The 21,841-nt window shown below is 43.1% G+C and overlaps 2 protein-coding genes across 4 annotated transcripts in view; both read right to left on the minus strand.

Moving 5' to 3' along the window:
- The window catches only part of CRADD (CASP2 and RIPK1 domain containing adaptor with death domain), a 57,843-nt gene extending 37,527 nt beyond the window's left edge, over positions 1–20,316 (minus strand). The window contains exon 1 of one of the 3 annotated variants that reach the window (XR_008597636.1): positions 8,262–8,332. The gene's annotated coding sequence lies outside the window, so the exon portion shown is untranslated. Of the gene's footprint in view, positions 1–8,261; positions 8,335–20,259 lie in introns of those variants that run through there. The other 2 variants (XM_054988507.1, XM_054988506.1) reach the window with 2 other exon arrangements.
- On the minus strand, positions 16,477–21,840 carry SOCS2 (suppressor of cytokine signaling 2). Its single transcript, XM_054988505.1, has 3 exons — positions 20,837–21,840; positions 20,260–20,471; positions 16,477–18,608 (listed from the first exon to the last, which is right to left on the minus strand). Exons 1-3 carry the CDS (start codon positions 21,022–21,024, stop codon positions 18,151–18,153), a joined length of 858 nt encoding a protein of 285 aa, XP_054844480.1. The 5' UTR covers positions 21,025–21,840; the 3' UTR covers positions 16,477–18,150.
- Between the last annotated feature and the right edge of the window lies 1 nt (position 21,841).

The following is a 21,841-nucleotide window of genomic DNA, read 5'->3' on the forward strand; positions in this document are numbered from 1 at the left end:
AGAGCGAGGTCAGGCACAGTCCAAGGTCAGTCACCAATAGAGTCAGGTCCAAAAGCAGGCACGGCAAGGTCCACGGAACACGGAGTGGTTGCAGGCAGTAGACACGTTGCTTCCACGCCCGGCAGTTCCTCCAGACTGGCTCTTATAGCCAGGCGTGGTTTTCAGCCAGCTGCTGGGGCTCCATCCTGATGCTGCTCATAGTCACTCTCCAGCAGCTGGCGTTGGCTCAAGAGGCGAGCACTGCGCTGTCTCTCCTGCAGTTCCAGTCTCTGGCGCTGCCTGCGGCGTTCCTTGGGCGTGGGTGAACCTGGGGGGGGGGGGGTGGAGGTTCTTGGCTGCGCTGCACCTGTAGAAGTCCCTGGCTGAGCTTCCCCTGAGGTGTTGGAGCTAGAGGGCGCTGGTGTCTCAGCTGCTGGATGCAAGCTCTGGTCAGCCAGCAGCTGTTGCTCCTGATTGCTGGCTTCTGCTGAATCAGGGCTAGGGCTGGCTACACAGGGCTCCTCTTCTCCTGAGGAGTCCTGGCTGGCTACACGAGGCTCCTCTCCTCCAGAGGAGACCTCACTCTCAGACTGGGCCATGACACAAGCTGTACCTAGAGATCTATACATGGATTCACATTCTATTAGATCATTTTGTTGCTTTTGATACTGTTGATTATGATGAGCTAATAGTGATGCAACAACAGCTCAATCCAAAATTTACCAGATTACTTCTATGTGTCTCTCCTCGTTCATTCTAAAAATGTCCCAAACTAACTATGTACCTCCTTGGGACAGGGACACTTTCTACTAATAGGGTTTGTCCTTCAATTCTAGTCACACGTCCAGCAATGAAATTATCATTGAACTACAGGTTGAGTGATGACCAGGGTCACTAAAGAGGCTGCAATCCTTTTTCACAGATTCATTTCTGACAACTTTCATTCATAACTGGACGACTTTAACATAACTTCTGGGGCCTACCTTGAGTCACAGTTCACAAAAATCTAAGCAAGCACATTTTAAGGTGCTTTTTGAGGGCTTCTGTGAAACACCAGAAAGAGGTCATTTATTTTACTTTGTTTCATCATGATCTCTACAACTGGAAAGTGATCTGTTCAGGTTACCATCTGTTAGCCACATATAAACAGAAGAGACATGGGGACCTTTAGCTCCCTTTCTCAGAAAGGGGACAGGGTAAAAGTCTGATCTAGTTGATTTTAAATAGATCCACTATAGCAATGAGGGATCTACTACTTTGTGGCACTGCCACAGTTCAAAGACATGGATCCTCAAAATTTTTACTTGAGATCCCCCAAAACTCATGATACCACTCAACATGTCCATTGCCACAGATTCCACCACAAAAAGCATGGATTCATCTCTTTGTCGTATCGCCATGGTTCAAAAACATAGATCCAAAGCATGGATTGTCATGATTTTTATGTGGGCTTACTCAAAGCACACCAGCAAATCACTCATCACTTCTGTGGCCACAGATTACAGTACAAAAAACTTGGATCCACTGCTTTTTGGTATCATCATGGCACAAAAACATGAATTCAAAGCAAATATCCTTATGGATCCTCATGATTTTTGCCCTAGGTCACCAAAAACTCACCATGAAAACTCACCAAAAATTCACTGAAGGGCAGTATATAAATCGAATGTTATTATTGTTATATATATAAATCTAATGCTATTATTATTATTTATTATTATCTATATGGAGTTCATTGCCACATGAAGTGGCAACTGCTAGAGGGTATTAGGGACTTTAAAAATGATTAGAGAAATGTGTGGATGAAAGATCTATTCACTGTTAGTTTAGTGTAAGAGTTAACTGGGGCAGTATAGCCAGGCTAGCCTGATCTAAGATCTTGGAAGCTAAGTAGGTTTTGCTTATGATTGCTTCTCCAGTGCTGGAGATTTGCTGGTACATAAACAAGAGTGATAATTAAAGTATTGCAAGCTATCCTGACTTTGGGATGGGGTGGGATTCAAGTCCAATAAGGGAATAAATAAAGATAAAGCTACGGTGCTTTGTATTATTGCACTTTTTCTAAGTGAAATAATAATGCTTTGCATTTCTATAGCAATTTCATTGTTCAGAGAGCATTGCCGATATTACCAGTAACCCTTACAATGGCCCTGTAAAGTAGGCCAGTGTTGTACTAATATTACAGAGGGATGGTTGAGAGTACCTAAAGCCACCTTGTAAGTTCCTGGCAGAAGTGAGATTTGAACCAGGGACCTCCTGGATCACAGCCCATAGCCATAATGTAACTTCAGCTTAATAGGAAACCCTAGAGCAACAATATCTCATGGCTTAGACTGGCTTGTCCAGATACCATAAAGGATATAGCCACCCATCACTAGTTTATGACTAGGGGTGTGCACCAAAAAAACCCTTGGATTTCCAGCTTTGGGTTTACTCGAAGCAGGAAAAAGCTTCATAAACACTCAAAATCCTAAGCGACAAGCCACTTCAGATTCGGATATTTAAATTACTTTGGTATGCTCTGTAAAGATTTGGAGCATACCGAAGTGTGGGGGAAGCTTCCAGGCCCCTACCCCCCACTGGCCCCACCCCACTTACATAGTCCTGAAAAGGAGTATTTAAACACCCCACCGACAGCTGCTTGTCAGGGATTTCCCCACCAAACAGCTGGTGCCAGGGTTTAAATGCCCCTTTCTGTGCCGCTACATAGCAGACGGAAAGGGATTTTTAAACCCACGCCAGCTTGGCTCAGTGGCTTAGCAGGAAAATTCCTGTCAAGCTACAGATGCCAGGGTTTAAAATGCCCCTTCCTGTGCCGCTGTGCAGAAGCATGGAAAGGAACATTGTAAACTCTGGCCCGGCTTGCCAAGCCGCTGACCCAAAGGGGGAATGCCCTTTCCTGCTGCTTCGGAGTGACAGGGAAAGGGCATTTAAATGTTCCTTTACTTGTCGCTGTCAAGTGATGGGGAAAGGAGCTACCCTCCCCTTGGATCAGCTGCCAGACCAGGCAGCTGATCCAAGGTGGGGGGAATGCCCTTTCCCTGCTGCTTCGCAGCAACAGGGAAAGGAACAAAGTCATTTCTCTGCTTTCAAATGCTGGCTGCTTTACAGCTGATGAGAGGGGAATCCCCTCCCATCAGCTGTAAAGCGGCCAGCATTTAAAAGGCTTTTTTCAGCTGAGAGGGGGATTCCCCTCTCATCAGCTGAAAAAAGCAGCCGGTATTTAAAGGGCTTTTTTCAGCTGATGAGAGGAGAATCCCCCTCCTGTCAGCCCGGCTGGCATTTAAAGGGCTTTTTCAGTTGATAAGAGGGGAATCCCCCTTGCCTTGCCTCCAGCCAGCTGCATGCCTCCTTCCTTCTCTTGCACCTTGCTTGGCATGGTGGTGGTGCGGGGGAAGAGCAATAAGAGGACAGCTTTCTCTTCCTTTCTTTTCCCTCCCAGCCTGCCTCTCAGCCAGCCAGGTGGCGGTGGTACCTCAGGAAGGAAGGTAAAGAAAGGGAAGAAGAAAAGACATGGAAAGAGAAAGGGAGGGAAAGAAAGAAGGAAGCAAGGAAAGAAGGAAAGAAAAAGGAAGGGAGGGAGGAATGGAAAGGCCGGGGAAGAGGCCGGGGAAGCAGGCGGCCCGGGAGAAGCTTCACCTGGGGAGATGGCCCATGGGTCTTTGGGTGCCAGGGGCAGGGTCACTAGTCACGTGATCTTTTTTCAGAGGTGCCAGATCTCAGATCCGGGGAGATCCCGCTGAAAAAAAGCCCTGCATATAGGCAATGAAGCACTATAGCATATGTTATTCAGTTGGATGCGAGGGCGGGGCGGGGGGGGAGGTCCAACCACACATTCTACATGTAGATGGGAGGATATATAAATAGATTCTCTGTTTTCATGAGGTTTTCTCAGTATCCACAATGAACTTTATTTACTTAATGAATACCTTTTACTGATGCACATGTGATGTGAGGGCATGGCTGCCTGAAGATGCAACTTCAGCTGACAAATCGCTCTGGATAAAGAGAGATCATGAGTTCATCCACTTGTGCTCCGTTTGACAGCTCTGCTGAAGGTCTTACTGCCCAGGTTTGTCCTGGGTAGTGGTTAGAAATTTGGGGCTGTCTGGAGTTGTGGAGAAAACACTGACTTGCAGCTGCGATTGGAGTCCAAAGGCAAGCTACCCTCATGTCTTAAATCTACTAACTTCAAAGGATTAACCAACTCTATGACACAATTATTTACTATCTAATATTCTGCTTTCCTGGACTTTTTTCTCTTTCTCTCTTTTCCCCCTCATAACTGAGGTATGAATAATGATACATTATTAGCAGGGAGCTCTTAAACTACATATGAGAAGGAAAGATTTCCCGGACTAAGGGGGATCAAAAAGCTTGTTGTTTGTTTTTCTCTGAAATTTGTGAACTTATATTGGGAGAAAGTGCTTTGGCTGGACTGGTTAAAATAAAACTGCATAGAAGCTAAGGTTGAAGCAATGATCTTGAAACCCGTGGGATATAAACAAAGCTGAACAAAGTTGTAAATAAAGCTGAACAACACTGAACAAAACTGAAAGTTAACCATAGTATCTGTAAAAAGGCCTCACAGATTATTCATAGAGAAACAGAGCCACCTAGCAGAAAAATGTCTCAAGGTACAAGAAAATGATCTTCATCTATAGACACTCCTACATCCACAGATTTGATGCAAAAACTTTTTGATCAATTAGGTAATAAATTAGACTCATTTGAAAAAGAATGGAAGACAATTTTACGAAATTTAAAACAGATTTAACTGAGCAAATTAAAAATATTGAAGGTGCTGTTAAGAAAAAACCTCTGAGGAGGTAAAAAAGTTCTTGAACAGTAGAACAGCAGTGTTTGATAAAGAGTTGGAGAAACATCAAGATAATTTAGCCTTATTGTAACTAAGAGAGAAAGAATATGCTCTGAGGCTAAGAGGATTTAAGGAGACACAAGACAAAGATATTTGATACAGGGTGGTAGAGGCCTTGGCAGAATTTCTGCAGTGGGACATCCCAAGAATTGACATAGAACTGGATAAAGTATACAGAGTTTCCTCCAGATATGCGACACACAACAAGCTACCAAAAGACATCATAGTGCATTTCGTCAGAAAGTCTGTACCCTTGTTCAAATTTAATTTGAATTAAAAACATACCATAATTTGAATTAAAAACATGAATTTTAAAACATACCTTTTACTTAAAGAATACCTTAACTTTCTCCCGAGTCAGGACCCAAAGTGGCTTACATCATTTAACTTTCCTCCATTTTATCCTCACAACAGCCCTGTGAGGTAGATAGGGTATGACGGACCCAAGGTCACTCAATGAGCTTCCATAGCAGAGTAGGAATTTTAACCTAGTTCTCCCGGATCCTAGCACAGCACTCTAACCACTACACCACACTGGTTCTCACAGATTTGGTTAGCATTTAGAAGCTTACAGTGACAAAGAAAATCTGTTGGTCACAAACCTTGCTTTAGATTAAAATTCCATTTATAACTACAAAAATTTCAAAGTGTTTTTTAAAAGCCATTTTTAACTGAATTAGCGTGAGCAGAAGATTGTTTTTGATGATTCCTTTTGTTGTCTCCATCTATGTGTGGGAGTGTAAAGTGCTGTCAATTTACAGCTGATTTATGCCAATCCCTGCTGGGGTTTTCAAGGCAAGAAATTAACAGAGGTGGTTTGCCATTGCCTGCCTTTGCTTGAGCGAGTTTGATATTCTCTATTCCTAAATTGGACCATAATAGTCTGTACCTTGGATATCTTTGTACTAGAGTGGCACCAAGAAGTACCAGATACATTTCTTTACAATGGAGGTTGTGGAAATGGATGTGATTTCTCATTTCACAATACATTTTTGACTATACATAGACATTGTGAGGATCAAAGGTTTTTCTACAAGTTTCTATGTCATGTTGATATATGATGTTTTGGATCAAATTGTATGGTAAAATCTGTGAACATAGATATGATCTGTGATTTGACAGTGAGTTTTCAGGAACAGTAGGCATATGTATGCTTTTCCACCATGAGCTGGCATCATGATGCCATAATTATTTTCTTTGTTTTTGCTGTTCTTTTTCTTGGGGGGGGGGTGCATTCAATTAATGCTGATGTCATGTGTGATTTGATGATCCATACTAGTATTAACTATGAGGAAATCATGAAAGTCCAAGAGGATCTGCACCTTGGATCCCTGCTTTTGCACTGTTGTAATGCCACAGAAAAGTGAAACTACGTGTTTTACGGTGCATTCCATGGACATTGGCATGATGTGTGAATTTAGTTGATTTTTGTAGAATCCATGTGTGACGGACTCAGCTTCAGATGCTGAGATTTCTAGAAATGAAAATATGATTGACATGCTTCCCCTCCCCATGTGGCTAGCCTGAAATGGCAGTTGGGGATGGTATGTTGGGGAAGCTGTCAGTTGGAGTTGGAGAGAAAACAAGAGAGTGAAAGGGAGTTGGAGTCTGGCTTTTGACCAGAGAGGGTCAACCAGAGAATCCTCTATGAGAGGAAATAATGTTTGTGAAGCACTGTTAGTCCTCAGACTAAAGTGTGAAAAACCAGCACTAACTCCTGCTTAGACTTGAGAGATCTGGGAATTATAGTGGGCCAAGGAAGTGGGTAGAAAGGAGTCTCCCCTTGTGCCAGGAACAGGGTTATAGCTCATAGCAATAATGCCTACCCAGTATCTAGTAAGGGTTTGTCTCAGTGGAGCACCCTTAAGTCTGGAGAGGAGGGGAAGTCGTGCTGTGTCTGTGCTTCAAAACGGAAACATCTGTGAAGCAGTGTCAACCTCTGAAAGAAGCCAACAACCTAGTGTTATTCCAAGTGTTCTGTGCCTCACACCAGTGAAGTTGCTGAATAAAAACCTTTGTTACTTAAGTTCAAACACCTGCCTACGTGCCTTCTGACTTTACCTACTGTAAATAAACCTTCAGTGACGTTTTGAATGTTTAGTTGATTTTTGTAGAATCTATGTAAAAAACATAGAAATCAATGCCAACAGGTTTTCAAACACAGTTCTTATGGGTCATTCCGTGCACACTGATGAGATGTGTGATCTTACAATGTATTTTGGATCCCAAGGATCGATGCTTCGGATCTATGTTTTTGCACTGTGGAGGCAACCTGAAGCAGTTAATGTGTGATTTTTGTGGTGTGGTCTGTGGCTGTGCACGTGGTGAGTTGACAGTGAATTTGGGGTAACCAAATGTAAAACTCCTGAGGATCCATCAGGATCTGTATCTTGGATCCATGTTTTTGCACCATGGAAGCCTCATGAAGAGGTAGATATATGATTTTTGTTATGCAATCTGTGGCTATAGACATGATGAGCAAGTTGATGATGAGTTTGGGGGACTCCATGTAAAAATCCTGAGGATTCATGTTTCTGCACCATGGTGATGGATCTGTGATTTTTATGGTGCTCTGACCGAAATATGAGTTACAGTATCATGCTGGTTTGGTTTCAGTGAAAAAAATCATATTACTTCATGAGGATCCATGACTCAGATCCATATTTTTGCATGATTGTGGTACCATGAAGTGCAGGATTCATGTTTTTTATAGTTTAGTCTGTGACATGTGATTTGATGGATTTGGAGGCATTCAGTTAAAAAAATAGAGGATCCATGAGGATCTGTGTTGCTCCGTCTTTCATTTTATGCCAAAGCAAGGCAAGCAGATACAATACAAGGCTGTTCTTTCACATTTCTATCTGTTTAACAGTTGTGAAGCATGCAGGCAGTCACCTCACAGCACTGTATAAATGAGAAAAGTTGCTCTGTCAAAGTCACCCATTGTTCATAAATATTCCATATACAGGAGACTTCCACCCTCTCGCTCTTCTAGTTATTCCCCCATCATTCAGCCTTGCTTTTATAAATAATTGTCATACACCACCACCACCCACCCGCACAATTTAATTGTTAACGAGGAAGCCAAGTTTCAGCATTTATAAACAAATAAGTTATCGTGTTTGAATAGTTTGCATAGATGGCTGCAAATATATACTATCAGCATTTTTAAAAAGTTTATGAATTGGATTGCACACAATGAAATACCTTACTTTCGTCTATAAGGCTGTCCTGGATTGTAAAAATTGCTTTAAAAGAACGGCGACAAAACGGCAGAGAGCTTGCATAGAAAAACTTCAGAAAAAATCGAGTCACCATACAGGCTTTGGGAAATATAACACGCTCAGTTTCCAAAAGGAAATTGTCTTAAAGAAAAATGTTTGCTTACTGGGAAAGTACTTACAAAATTACGTGCAGGCAGTGTCATTTACCGAACTGGATCACCATCTTCCTTGAAAGCAAAAGCACGGAACAGGAAATACATCACTCCCATATTTGCTAAGGGCAAAACTTCAATGGAAAACAATGTAGGGGTATTTTGGGCCTTGCCAGCAGCCATGTTTCTTGTGGGCAATTAAGTCATGCTCGAGAAGGAAGTATTTTGAAAGACCGGAATCTACCAAACTTCTGTAATGCACACATCACACAGCTAAATGGTTGTTAAATGTAGACGATCGGCGTTTGTTAGTGGAGCAAAAAGATATTATAATATTTCACCAGCCCTACTCATTGCAGTTTTTTTCATTACCCGCTACACACTGCAGTTTTTTCCTGTTACAAAATAATGAAGACAGCTGGAGTAGAAATTGAAACTGCGCGATAAAGACCACTAATTACAACATCTATCCGCCGCCCGCCCGCCTCGAGGGGAGGTGGTGAACACAGTTTACAGAGTCTAGCCCAGGATGTAGTCCCCTTAGCATGATATGGTCTATTATTTATTTCAGAAATAAAATAGATTTTTGTTTTCTTTTGATTGGGGTGGGGAGGCACATTACAAGTTCCTATGAGGTGTAGAGGTGCCAGTTAGGAAAATACCTGGAGATTTAGGGATGAAGCCTAGAGAGGTGGTGTTTTGGAGATGGGAGAGATTTCAGTGCCATGTAATGACATAGAATCCACCCTCCAAAGCAATCGTTTTTCTACCGAGGAATTGATCTCTCTTATCTGGAGATCAAATGTAATTCCAGATCTCCAGGCCCCATCGGGAGGCTGGCAGCCCTAACCAGGTGCAAAGAAATGACACCTGGGTCCAGACAATTTTGAATAATGATGCTGGATAGCTCTTAACCTATATGGGAAGTGAATTGGATACTTTCTTCTTAAACTGCCAGTACAGCTAGAGAAAATGCATTATCAGCCTCCATTTCCTCTTAGTACACCACTGTTACCAGTCCTGCAAATAATGCCAAACACCAAATCCTTGCATGACTCTCCCAGAAGTTTCATATTTATATAGATCAGCATAAGAGACAAAAAGAAAACCTGCGGTACCAAACAGGATATTTGCAGGAAGTGTCAGGGAGCTGCAAAACAGTCTCCCAGCACTTCAATTTGGAACTGTTGCAAAACAGTGATTCCTGCACACTCAGTCTGACAGATAGTCTAAAAGGATACTGGATAGTCCAGAAAATTGCTCAACAAAAAAGAATCATCAGCTAGTTCAGGGGTGGGCGAATTGCAGCCTGCGGGCCACGTGCGGCCCGCTACAGAGTTTTTTGTGGCCCGCCAAGACAATAGAAAAGTGTGATAGGGTACATTTGTCTCATTAAACTGATTCTAAAATTAAATGTGCTTGCAGCTATAGATGATATGAAATTAGCACAATAAATAAATTGAATAAAACTACCACTATTTTATTTAATTTATATTTATTGATTTTTATGATACAATTTATACCTTTTCTGAAATGCAAAGTTAACTAATGAATGCAATCATTTTAAAAGGTGCGGCCCTCCGCTAACCTCCGCTCCCACAAAGTGGCCCCCGAGCCAAAACAATTGCCCACCCCTGAGCTAGTTTGTTCCCTGGCTCAAATACATTCTAAAGCCATATTCAAAGGGATGCATATATGCATGGAGAATTAAATGCTAACTTGATGTCTATGGAATCCAAAGAAGGCACCTTCAGTATAGGGCTGACAATGGCCTCCTTAGAGGCTCTTGGTCTACCATCTCTAAATAAGGGGGAATTTTCCAGAGCCAAATAAAAAGGCTGCTATTTATTTAAACTTACATTTATGTATCGCATTTCTAACTCAGTTTTCCTCCAAGGAGTTTACGGTTGCATACTTGGGATCATTCCATATTATCTTCATAACAACCCTGCGAGTTGGATTAGGCTGAGACACACCAATTTACAACCAAGACTATCCAGCAGTGAGCAGATATTTTAATCCAGGTTTCTATAGTCTAAGCAAGTCCAACTCCCTCTGACCAAATGCAGGCTTCCTCTTTTCCCCTGTAGTATCCCAGGGGCCAGGATGAGTAATTACTCGAACACAAGATTCAGGTCCAGTAGCACCTTAAAGACCAACTAGATTTCCCAAGGAATGAGCTTTTGAGAGTCAGAGTACCTCATAGTATGTAATTTAAGCTATATGTTTGTGACTTGGCTGAAAGTGAGTAACCATGCTACCTTACTCTTGGAAATTTGTCAAGTCTCAGTAGTGTGTTGAGATCTTAACAGGATCAGAGATGACCTACCTGTTATCAGGATAAGTATAAAACTTTCTATGAAAATAGACAGCCTTGGGCAATGAAACCTACCTGCACACTTCTTTTTGCCATTCTATCTACTTGCCCTTCCTTTAATTCTATATGATTATTTTTGTTCGCCATTACCCCTTTTCAATTCTCCTTCCTATCAACTTTCCACAACTACTATCTTTGTAATCTGTTTTCAAATTAATAGTTTTCAGTTACTGTTTCAATGGTTGGATCCACTGGAAGACTGCAGAAGGACTTGGTAGAGTGAGCCACCCACCATTTCCTCTTCCCTTGCTGTGGCTTGCACAAGAGAAAAGGAAAATTGAGGTAATTTTACTCAGTTCTGCCTCCTCTCTGCAGCTCCAAGCATTCTTCTCACAAAAGTTCCTCTACCCTCAGAGATTTCTGGAAGAAACAAAAGTGTGTTGTGGGAAGAAAGGCAGAGAAAGATCTATTCCACCAACTCCTGTAGCAAGTTTTTTTTACTGACTCCAGCCCCAAGTACTTCTAAAACTTTCCAGGTCCATCTAGTTTTTGCTCTAATTAGGACACCAGTGTATAGTTGTTTAGTTAGTTAAACTGATTGACTAAAGTAATGCACCCAGTTAATTGGTCATCACATTTTAATTAAAGCATTAAAGTGTTAAAACATTCAGCTGGGTGTAGAGGTTAGAAGGTCAAACTATGATCATGTTTGAATCCACTCTGTCATGGACACTCACTGGGTGATCTTTGGTAAGTTTCTCTCAGCCTAACCTACCTTAAAGGGTTGTTATGAGAACAAAATAAAAGCTATATAAGTAACTTCAGGTTCCCACTGAGGAGAAAGACAGGAATTTGTTATTTAAATAAACAGTAAATTTTGCTATTAGTTATAAAAGCTGCAGATGGCAGTTGCTACCATAGAAAGTGCTTTGCATTCTACCTTCTCTTGTACATTGGAGGAAATGTTTCTTCTAAGGTGGTGCTTGCGGAAACATGTTTATTTTTGGCTTTTTAAACTTTTGCTTTAGCCATAAGCATATGTATGCAGATGTAACTGAGTAATCAGTAGATCAAGAAAACCAATTTAATGCTCATACAATTAACTGATTAAGACATCCCTACTTGAACTTTCTGAAACAAATACCTTCTAGCCTTCCGCTATTTCCTATCAACTGTTTTAGAAGCTTTAGATAGTTAAATTAGCCATGATGGCAAGATGAAACCTCAATGTTTAGAGATCATAAACATATGATATTAGTTACTGGGGATAACAGCAGGAAAATGCTCTTACTGCCTGTGGTAAAAACAAAACCAACAAAAACTTCACTCCAGGCATCTCTGTAAAAAAATCACAGCTTTAGAAGACAAATGTTGAATTCACAATCTGTGCATGCCCAGATGCTAATTTAAACCTACTTTTCCTGGTAGACAAAGGTTGCAGATCAGGTTTTTCTATCTAGCTTCAGACTGCCAAGTGATCAAGATGACAATTAATATGTTGATAGGAATTAGACAACAGAATAAAAGTACTTTTCCTGTGGCCCAATGAACTGCACATAATCCATGCAGTGTAAGGGCAGCTCTTGAAAATTAGTAATTTTCCATTTGGAAGGATGAGAGAGGTCTAAGTTTGTTTGTTTTTAAGGAAAATTTCGGCTCTTTGAGGGGAAGTAGTAGATTTTGGATTTTTTTTAATTTGTGGGAATAAGGAGACCACCAAGGAAGACAGTGGTTGCTATGCAGAGGCAGGCAATGGCACCCTCTCCTGTTAGTCATTTCCCTTGAAAACCCCCACAGGGGTCATCGTAAGTCATCTGTAACTTGACAGCACTTTACACTCACACACACACACACACAAACACATGGGGAAAAATAAGAATGAAAGAGATTGGGAAACGGAGAGAAGCCTAAACACAGCTGAAACAAACGTAGGCATTATTATTCTGCCTCCTTCTTAACTCACCATCATCAGGAGTAAGTTTAGACGTGAGTGAGAGCATTTTCTGCCTATTTTCTTTTGAAAGAAGGCAATTTTTTGTTAAACTATACATTTTTTACTTTTGTAATGAGCATATAATCAGCATGTAATTAGCATACTCCCTCACCCCACTCCCAGAAATTGAAGTTATAGTGGTGATTCTGTAACCTCACAGAAACCTGATTCAACTCCCACTTACCAATGTACAAAGAGAAGGCAGGTAGATGCCTTCCCAGAACAGAATGACTCTAATAAGCAAGATTGCAAGACTTTCCCTAATACATCCATAGTGAGTTGGAAGAATTCTTATCTGGAAGAATAGTATTTTGTAAGGAAAAAAAATAGAAGGTTCAGCTCAGTATAACTAAACAACCATCTCTATCATTCATATCTAGTGGTAGCAGTGAAACCAAATCCTATTGTGTTCAGGTAGAGATCTGATAAAGATGGAGAAGTGAACTCCTCATTATGGTCTATTAGGTTAGGTCCTAGCCAGCTGAGTAAATTCTACACGCACACCCCATGGTAGAATGAGGTGCTTGCAGAAGTTGGCGCACTACACCTCCATTCCTGGTGTGTGTGCTTCCTAGAGACAGCTGGTTCAGCACTATGAGAAACCAAAAGAAAAGGGAAAAGAAAGAATAGTTAACCAGTTTAGAAGGGAAAGCCATTTTATCAGTTTGAAGGAATATGGTTTGTACTGAAACAAGCTATCACTGTAAAATTGAGAGTTCTTAAAACGTAGTTAACGCTGTCCAAGAAAACCAAACAGATGGGGTAGATATTCTGTTTCATGGATATTATCATATGTAACTTGGATTCCAAAAGAAATGCATGATACTTCTCCAAAACATCTGAATGTACAGAGAGTCTGAAGGCCTGCCTGTGTAAAGAAGTACACAGAATGAACTGACAATACAGGATTCTCAGTAGGCACAAGGAGTGCTGCTGACATTAGCCTCTGGAATCAAATTCCAGTTTAGTCATTGACTTGCAGTGATCTAAGAGCACAAGTTGCCCCTTCCAAATTATCCAGCACAACACTCTTGTTTTTTAAAAAAATCCCCATACTCATGATTTTCACTGCCTTGGGGACCCTATTCAGGTAGAAAGGTTTTCAATAAAAGAGTGCCGGACCGGGCCAATCCTTTTGGCTAGGGCTTGAGAGTCTTTTTGCTCTGGGGCCAGGCTGGATAGCTTGATCAGAAGTTGCCTCTTCTGACCAATCAGCTCAGGCTGCCCCCAGAGCAAAAGGATGTCCTTGCCCCAGCAGGAAAAGGTGCTGGTTCACCACATTGGTGCACAAAACAAGCTCTGATTTTGCTTAATAATATGGTCAAGATTGATCTGCGAGAACTGATGCAAAGATGCATAAGCAAAGATTATAATTTTACTACATAAATTAAAACAACCTATTATCAAGTCACATTTCACTTTCACATACTTCTTCAGTGCTTTTAGGGATTCAGGGAAAGCCTTTTGTTTGTTAGTTGCTTTTCTACTAAAGCTCTCAGAGCAGCATAGTAAAATACAAAACACAAATCACTATAAATAAAACCCAGTAACTTTCATAAACTTGTTGGCACTCAGGCATGCTTAACAGCTTTAGGATAACAGACACACTGTTTCCTGAAGAATCATATTAACCAGTGAAGCAGTACCTTGATAAAATATACTGCCTCTATTTTATATACCTTCTACTGGACAAGGACTTGCTGAAATCAATTGGATCCACTTCTACATTAGTTTGGACTGGACAACAGGCACATCAGTCAACATTAGAGCCAAAGAAATAACCCTTCACAAAATGCTACTCCCCTTTAAACATGGGCTAACTAGTGGTGTTGATGCCAGTTATTTTCGATATTGCACTACAAAACTGAAACAGCACATTATACATATGCTGTACTGTTTAAAGTTTTGAGAAAACATGGTTAATAAGTAATAACTAGCATTAAATACTTTTTCTAGTTGATAGCTTAAGCCAAAATGTGTTGCTGCCCATGAAAAAAAAACTGGTATTACTAGATTTGATGTTTGGTTAGGATTCGTTTTCAATTGGCCATAGATCAGTTTCCTAGTTATGCACTATAACAAGTGAAATATGAGTCCATGTTTATTTATTACAAATACATCTAATCTATCCAGTCTCTCCTTGCAGCTTCTCTGTGTCTCTGGTGTAGTTCAGCCAAAGGTGAGTTCCAATCTCTGGTCATTGCTCAGCCAAGTCAGTAGGGAAATAAAACTACTGAGAGGAGTGGGATTCACCAAGGAGAATGCTAAATGTTGGGAAAACAGCCAATGAGGAGCATAATGCATAATCATTTGGCTAGATGGCATGTTTTCTAAGCTCTTTCTCCTTTGGAGGCCTTTCCTCCAAATCTATTCCTCCTTCCACCCCACTGGAGATCAACAAAAGAGGCGATGTAATTTCTGCCTCAGTAGGGTGCTGTTATCACAGATGCTCACTCAAATGAAGATGATTGCTAAGCTAGTGAGCCCATGCATGCTATTACACCCACTAATGAAATTATTTTTGATGCACAAAGTAACATGAGGACCCAGTTGTGTGTGGGTAGGAAACGAATATACCCAAGATTTCCCATAACTAGAGTGATTAACGTGCTTTGGTTTCCTTCTCCGTTGACCCTACAAACTTGTCTATGCCAAAATAAAGCCCTTTACTAAACTCTGCAAGTCCCAGGCTCCTACAAATTAGCTTGAATGCTGCTCGGCTTCTAATAAAAAGACAGGTTCAAATATAAGCTCCTCATATGTGCTATCCCCCGTAAACATGCACATTAACAGCTGCTTGTTTACCTGAAACAACAGTATATAAGATCACTTTTAGAACTTAAAAATGGAAAATACACCAAATTTTATAAAATATGACAGTAACAAATGACAAATCAGGCTCTTACAAGTTGTGTGTATTCCCAAGAGAGAGATTTGTATATGCAGTTGTGTAGGAAAATGCCAGCAGTAATCAGTAATTTGCAGAGCAGCCCACCAACACCTTATATCAGACCCAAGAGAAAGTCACCGTGGCTCCCATTTCTGTTCAAGAGGGCAATGGACTCTAGAATGCAGTCATGCTATGGTTCATTTGGCCTGCTGTCCTCATCGACAGATCAATGTCTCCCTGAGGATTCTGGAATGATCTCAGTTAGCATGTTCCTCTAATTCCCACTAGCCATATACCTTAGATCTCAGAGACATTCAAAGACTGATCTTGTTTCCCCAAGAGACTATAAAGTTCTGGAAATGGTGCTGCCAAATATAATGCGTCAGCTGAGTGATCACAGATATGGCCAAGATCAACTTCCTTGCTTGCCTTTGTGATTTATTCTAGACAGTGAATAACAGAAACTGCTGCTGGCCATACTCCACTGTGGGTGTGGACAAGAATGTCTGATGTGGCTTCTAACCCTTGCACATATACAGAAGTTTGGTAGAGGGAGGTTGGCCAAATATTGTGTAACTTTTTTTAGCTTTGCAGACTTTTTTGTTGCCATCTCCTATTCAAATGTACCTTTCTTAATGCATAAGAAAGGAATAAAATAAAATCTGAAGATTCTAATAATGCTCTCTCAAAGTAATGTCGTATTTGGTTCAATTTTTAAACAGCATTAGTTTATGCAGTGGTATTTCATTTATTGATTCAAGAGTGTATTTGATACATTTAAACTTTAATGTTGTTGTGATGATCAACATGACTCGCAAAGTACTTTGTAAATAAACTGCAAAAGAATAATTCCAAACATTATGGAATGATAAACTGTAGACTATGTGATGTAATAACATTAGCCATTACCAATAATTTACCAATATTCAGGTCCTTCTCAACCAAGATGAAAGGAGGTGGTGGTAAAGTTAACAAAAACATTGCTTTAATAATTCTACAAGGTTCCTCTGAGAACATTTAAAAACATCAAGGAACTACAGCCTTTGTAATTATGTTCACTTTATTGAATACAATCTGAAATCAGACAGCTACAGCTGTGAACACACAATCTTTATAACAGGTAACCTCACTTGCATTTCAAGGAAATAGGAAAACAAATCTACACTGTAGAAAGTAGTCATAATTGCCCCATCCATGTTCAGGCATGGAATGGAAACCACAACTGCAAGACTGCAGTCTAGGAATTTATAAAGCCTCATTCAAGGGAGGCCTATTATAGGCAATAAATGGACCTATAACAAAAAGGAGGCTTTTGGTACACTGACTAAAAATATTGATATATCATCTTAACATACAAGAGACCCACTGGGCCTTCATAAAAAGAAAGTGAAATGTTTCTTTATCCAATCCAGTTCTGAAATTCTTTTGGAACAAGATTCCTGTCACTGGATTACTGTGTGTAGTACAGTACTATGCATAGAAGGGAGATGATCTCGGCTCAATGCAAAGAGCACAGTGTGTTCGTTCTCTAATTCAATGTGATTAGATTTCTCACAACCTGATCCTAAACATATCCGCTTAGAAGTCATCCACGTGTTTTGCCCAATGGGACAGCAGCCTTAAACACACTTACTTCTGAGTACATATGAATAGTAAGGACCATACATTTCATAAACTATTTACAAGCAGACAGGGTTGCTCGATTATATTTTCAAAAAAAGGAAAAGACACTCTGGTGCAACAATATTGTGAAATAAAGAACATCCTCTAAGGTGGTGTGATATTTTGCCATAAACAAAAACGAGCAAGTTACAAATTCAGTGAACAAGCTGAAAAAGCACCAAACTAATTTAAAAATCCAGCAGTTAACCCATTCCCTATAGACCATCACACTACAAACTCACCAATTTCTCCAATACCAGTATTTGTACTCCCTGAAGATTTATCTCCCGAGATCTGTGGTCTATTGAGGGACTTTTCAAAGAGCTCACAGTGCCATAAATGCACAGTTGCTAGTCATTTGCTGCATAGGATCCAGATGTCTATTATCATCTTAGCCCTTCAGTTGTGCAGATATTGTACTTTTCCAGTGCTCAAACAAAGCACAATATTTAGTTGCTGGAAAAAACATGCGTTCTTCCCCCTTCTACTGCAGTGGTTGCTACTGCAACTACTGCATGGAATGTGACTGCACAAGCCTCACGGGCATGTATTAGATAATGCCTATGACATCACCAAAGGTGAGCAGCAAGACCTGGCACCATCACACAGAAGTGATTTTCAAGGACAGCCACATCACTAACAAAATATTTGAATTAAGCCTTAATATAGGATGATCTTCTATTGGTACTGAGAACATAAAATTATTTAAGATTGTCATGTCCAAACTAGATATGACTGTGGCAGACCAATCTTTTAAATGCAGGTTTGACTCGAGCATGTGTTAAGTGGGGAGGGGGCCAAAAGAGGTGACAATGAACTTCTCTGCAATGTGTCTTCCCAGGCACTGTTTTCTCAGCTATTTCATAGACCAATCACTCTTAAGAAAGATCAGCATTACTGTGAACAAATGTTTTGATTGAGGAAAGTTACATTTTCTTCCCCCACTACAGACAATCATAACAGTGACTTACATGACACATTGGTGGAGCCAGATTCTCAGGGCTTTGACCAACTGAAGAAAATAGGATTAATGGCAGCAGGGTAGAAGATATACTTATACCTGATATTGATAGTCTTTCAAGTATTCCTTCAGTCTAGTTGGTAAAGGAAGTTCCTGGATCTCTTTTGTGTACCTGTTAATAGCTATTCTACAGTGGTGTTGTAGCGAGGGAGCTGAACGGTAGAGGGGTTTATTCAAATAAAGATGGACTGTTCCATTGGAAGCCATCTCAGGGGCAGTACTTCTGTCATGGCACATAAGAACATAGTATTCAATCAGGTGGACCACACTGTTAAACTGCCGGAGCCTTGATCGTACACAGATGATAGAATCCAGTCGAAATTTCCCGTCTTGAAATTCTATGCGCAGATTGGTAGGTCCCGCTGATGTTTTTACTGAAATGGTAAGCAGATACTCCGAGTGTGAGCTGTCTCTGACCAAGAACGTTCCTTCAGAAGTATCTTGTAATCTCTCTTTGGCTTCTGCAACACTCATGTTACCCCAGTACCATCCTGATACAGAGGGGAAAACAAAATTACTCAAAGATCTTAACAAATGTTTAAAATGTATAGATTCTATCAGAAAAAAGAAGTTGGCTGCATTGAAGAATTGAAGAATTTTGGCGTGAGCCTTTGGGAGACCCTGGAGTTCAGTTCAAACCCCCTAAAAAACCAAACATTTAATGGATGGCCATGAATAACTCACTGTCACACACACCATGTGAGCTTCCTATCTGTAAAATAGGAATAAAAAGGATCTCATTGGAGACAAAACACAATGATCTGCAAATTCAGACTGCAGTCCTGAACACTCATTCGGAAGTACATTCCATTAAATTCCATGGTTCTTATTTCTAAGTCAATATGTATAGAACTGAACTGTACTAGTTCTATGTATGTGACAGCCCTTCCCATAATGAAACATTTCTTATTTTCAATAGTATGTGCAAGAACATACTTTAATCATAAAGTATTCCAGCAATGCTCTAACTCTTGAAATTACCTGCGGAAAAACAGCTGGAAAAACAGCTGGAAAACAGTTTTAGCAAAGCTTTACAAAGAAATGCAAAAAGTAATTACAGTGGAGTAACTATGTTAGTTTACTGAAGCAAAACAAAACAGGTCCAGTGGCACCTTAAAAACAAACATTTATTCCACTTGTGAACCTCTCTCAGATACAACGGGCAAAGTAATTACAACCAAAGATGCTTTGCTTATTGTATAGAAAAATAGTCACAGTAAGTGGGGGAGGGATATTTTTTGTGTAATACCTTTTAAGTGTTTAAAATAATGTTTCCTCCTACATCTGTAACAAAGACATTATGCCTTTCCCAGAAAAAGGACCATTTTGTTCCTGAAGCTCAATACAATTACCACAATAAAATAGTAAAATTTTACCAAAATCTCTTTCATAGAAAATATAGCATGTGATTAGCTACAAGGTTGAAGTAATTTCAACCCCAGATATCCCTTTGAAATACTACCTAGAAAAATTAAACTGATTCCAAAGCACAGTTTGGTTTTCCTAGAAAAGCTTCAGCCATTCTGGATCTGTCAGAAGCCTGCCCTAATTTTCCAGGCATTGGATTCAGAATCGTTTAAAATTATAATTGGCACATAATTACACCTCTGGAACTGAAGTTCCTCAGCCAGGCGTTGGGTACAACCAAGGAAGTTTAGCAGGGCAAAGTTTGGCTCGTTCGTTTTCGTCTACGCGTTTCCAAAGCCCCAGATGGACTTCACGCCTCTCTCTGGTCATCATTTTCCGTCAAGAATTATTGTCTCGAAATCCTGAAGAGCCTCAAAGGCAAAAAGAGGCGGCGGCCCCGAAGCGCCCTCGGGCTCTAAGAGCGGCTCGCGTTGCGGAGCGAAGCGCTTTTGTGTCGCGGGATACTTCGGCCCCGCTCCTCCATCCGAGCAATCCCCTGCTTTCTCAGGGCAGGCCTGCAGCTGAGCGCCCCCGAGCCAGATCCACTGACGGGGCTTCCTCCTTCTGGGATCTGCCTTCGCAGCGGAGTTTTCTTCGGGGCGGCCCCTCTCTCGGCTGCCCACCGGCCCCCCAAAGCCGCTCCTGCCCAGATGGCGCAGAAGCCCGCTCTTTCGGGGCTAGAAAGAAACGACCCCGCCGCCGGGCCACCCGGTCCGATCGCCAAGCGCGGCTTACCTGAGCGCCTCAGTTCCCGCATGGCAGAGTCCAGGCGGTCCGCTTCGACCCCTCCAGCCCGGTCGGTGCCATCCGAGGGTTCGGCCGAGCGCAGGGTCATTTGGGGGCGGAAGCCAGGGAGCCCCGGGGCGGGAAGAGCCAGCCGCGCCCTGCCCTCAGCGGAGGTCCGGACGGTTGCCCCAGCCCATCCGGATCCCGGCCGCAGCAACGACCTGCAAGCCAAGAGGGGGGATGAAGCAGAGGCGAAAGCCGAGCCTCGAGGCGGCGCGGAGGTTACGCGCGGGGCATCCCCAACCGACGGCGCCGGGCTCTGCTCCTGGGCCCCGGGAAGGAGTTCCGCCCCCAGTGACAGTCAAGGGACCGTCCGAAGCGAAAGCCGCCCGCAGGAAGTGGAGAGGCGCCGCCCGCCCGCTCGCCACCTGGGCTCGCTCCGGCAGCTGGAGCCCAGCCCGCTGGCCGCCTCCAAGGCGCAACGCTTCCCAAGCCGGCGGGCTGCTGTCGAGGAAACACGCGGTGGGCGGCCCCGGGCGAAGGCGAGCAGGGAGCCGTGCGCATCGGCCAGCCCCGCCGCGCTTACCTTCGCCTCCGCGAGGGCTTGGCTCTCGCCTCGGCGTTCTCTTGGGCAGCTTGGACTGGGGAGGGGAGGCGGAGGCGCCGGTGCAAAGTCAAAAGACGGGGGGAGCAGCGCGCCCGCTCGCCCGCCCCGCGCCGCCTTCTCCGCGGGCTCAGGTGGCGGATCCGCTCGCTCTCAGGGGCAGGAAGCATTCATGTGACGCTGAGCAAACACAGCAGCCAGCAGTCCTGGCCGCCGGGCAGGAGGGAGCTCTGGCTCGCCTGGGCCCGCCGCCGACATGCAGCCAAGGGGGCAGCGGGGTTGGGCTGGGCGGGGGACGCGCAGCGCCGCATGGAGCGCCGCCCGCTTTGTTTGCCTTTGCACCGGAGCCGCTGCAGGAGCCGCTGCTGGTCCGCACGAGCGGGGAGGGGGCGACGGGCTCGCCGGTGCTTCGCCAACCATAAACGTCAAGGGGAGGGGGGGAACCCGCGGCGAAGCCGTGCCGCCCCACCGTCGCAACACACAAAGGCCGCTTTCCAAGAACTTTCCAGGAATCGCGCCACGTGACGCGCCAGAGCGCTCCTGGGCCGGGCGCACGGCGGGAGGGGCGGCGCCGCGGCGCTCCTGCTCTTGGCGGGGGTCCTCCCCTCCCCCAGCGTCCAGCCACTTTCCCTTTTTCACAAGGCGGGGGAGGGGAGTGCTGGCGCGGTTGCAAAAACAAACGGCTGTCGCCCGGAGAAGCAGCGCTGCCCGCCCGCCTCCTTCCTTTCTGGAAAGCAGATGCCAGCCCCGGGACGCGGCCTCGCCCAGCCAGCCGGGTGCGCAGCTGCCGAGGAGATGCCCGTCGTGGTCGCGTCGTGGAGCCCGTGAGGAGCGCCGTGTCTTCTGCTGCTCGGTCTGGCGGCGGTGGCGGTGGCAGAAGGGTCCCTTGATACGGGCATGGATTTTGCGCAGTCTGCAGACCGACCGCCACCACACATGGCCGTCGTGCTCCCTCGTCCACTTTATTGCGTGTACGTTCTTGTGTCC

The sequence above is a fragment of the Eublepharis macularius genome, chromosome 9 (genome assembly GCF_028583425.1).
Source record: "Eublepharis macularius isolate TG4126 chromosome 9, MPM_Emac_v1.0, whole genome shotgun sequence".
Classification (NCBI taxonomy): Eukaryota; Metazoa; Chordata; class Lepidosauria; order Squamata; family Eublepharidae; genus Eublepharis; species Eublepharis macularius.

Excerpts from the sequence above, each read along its gene's own strand:
- SOCS2 (XM_054988505.1), bottom strand. The coding sequence starts at position 21,024 with ATGCTTCCTGCCCCTGAGAGCGAGCGGATCCGCCACCTGAGCCCGCGG. Across the intron at positions 20,472-20,836 it reads AAGCCCTCGCGGAGGCGAAG|GTCGTTGCTGCGGCCGGGAT; the intron begins GTAAGCGCGGCG and ends CTTGGCTTGCAG. Across the intron at positions 18,609-20,259 it reads GCGGGAACTGAGGCGCTCAG|GATGGTACTGGGGTAACATG; the intron begins GTAAGCCGCGCT and ends CCTCTGTATCAG.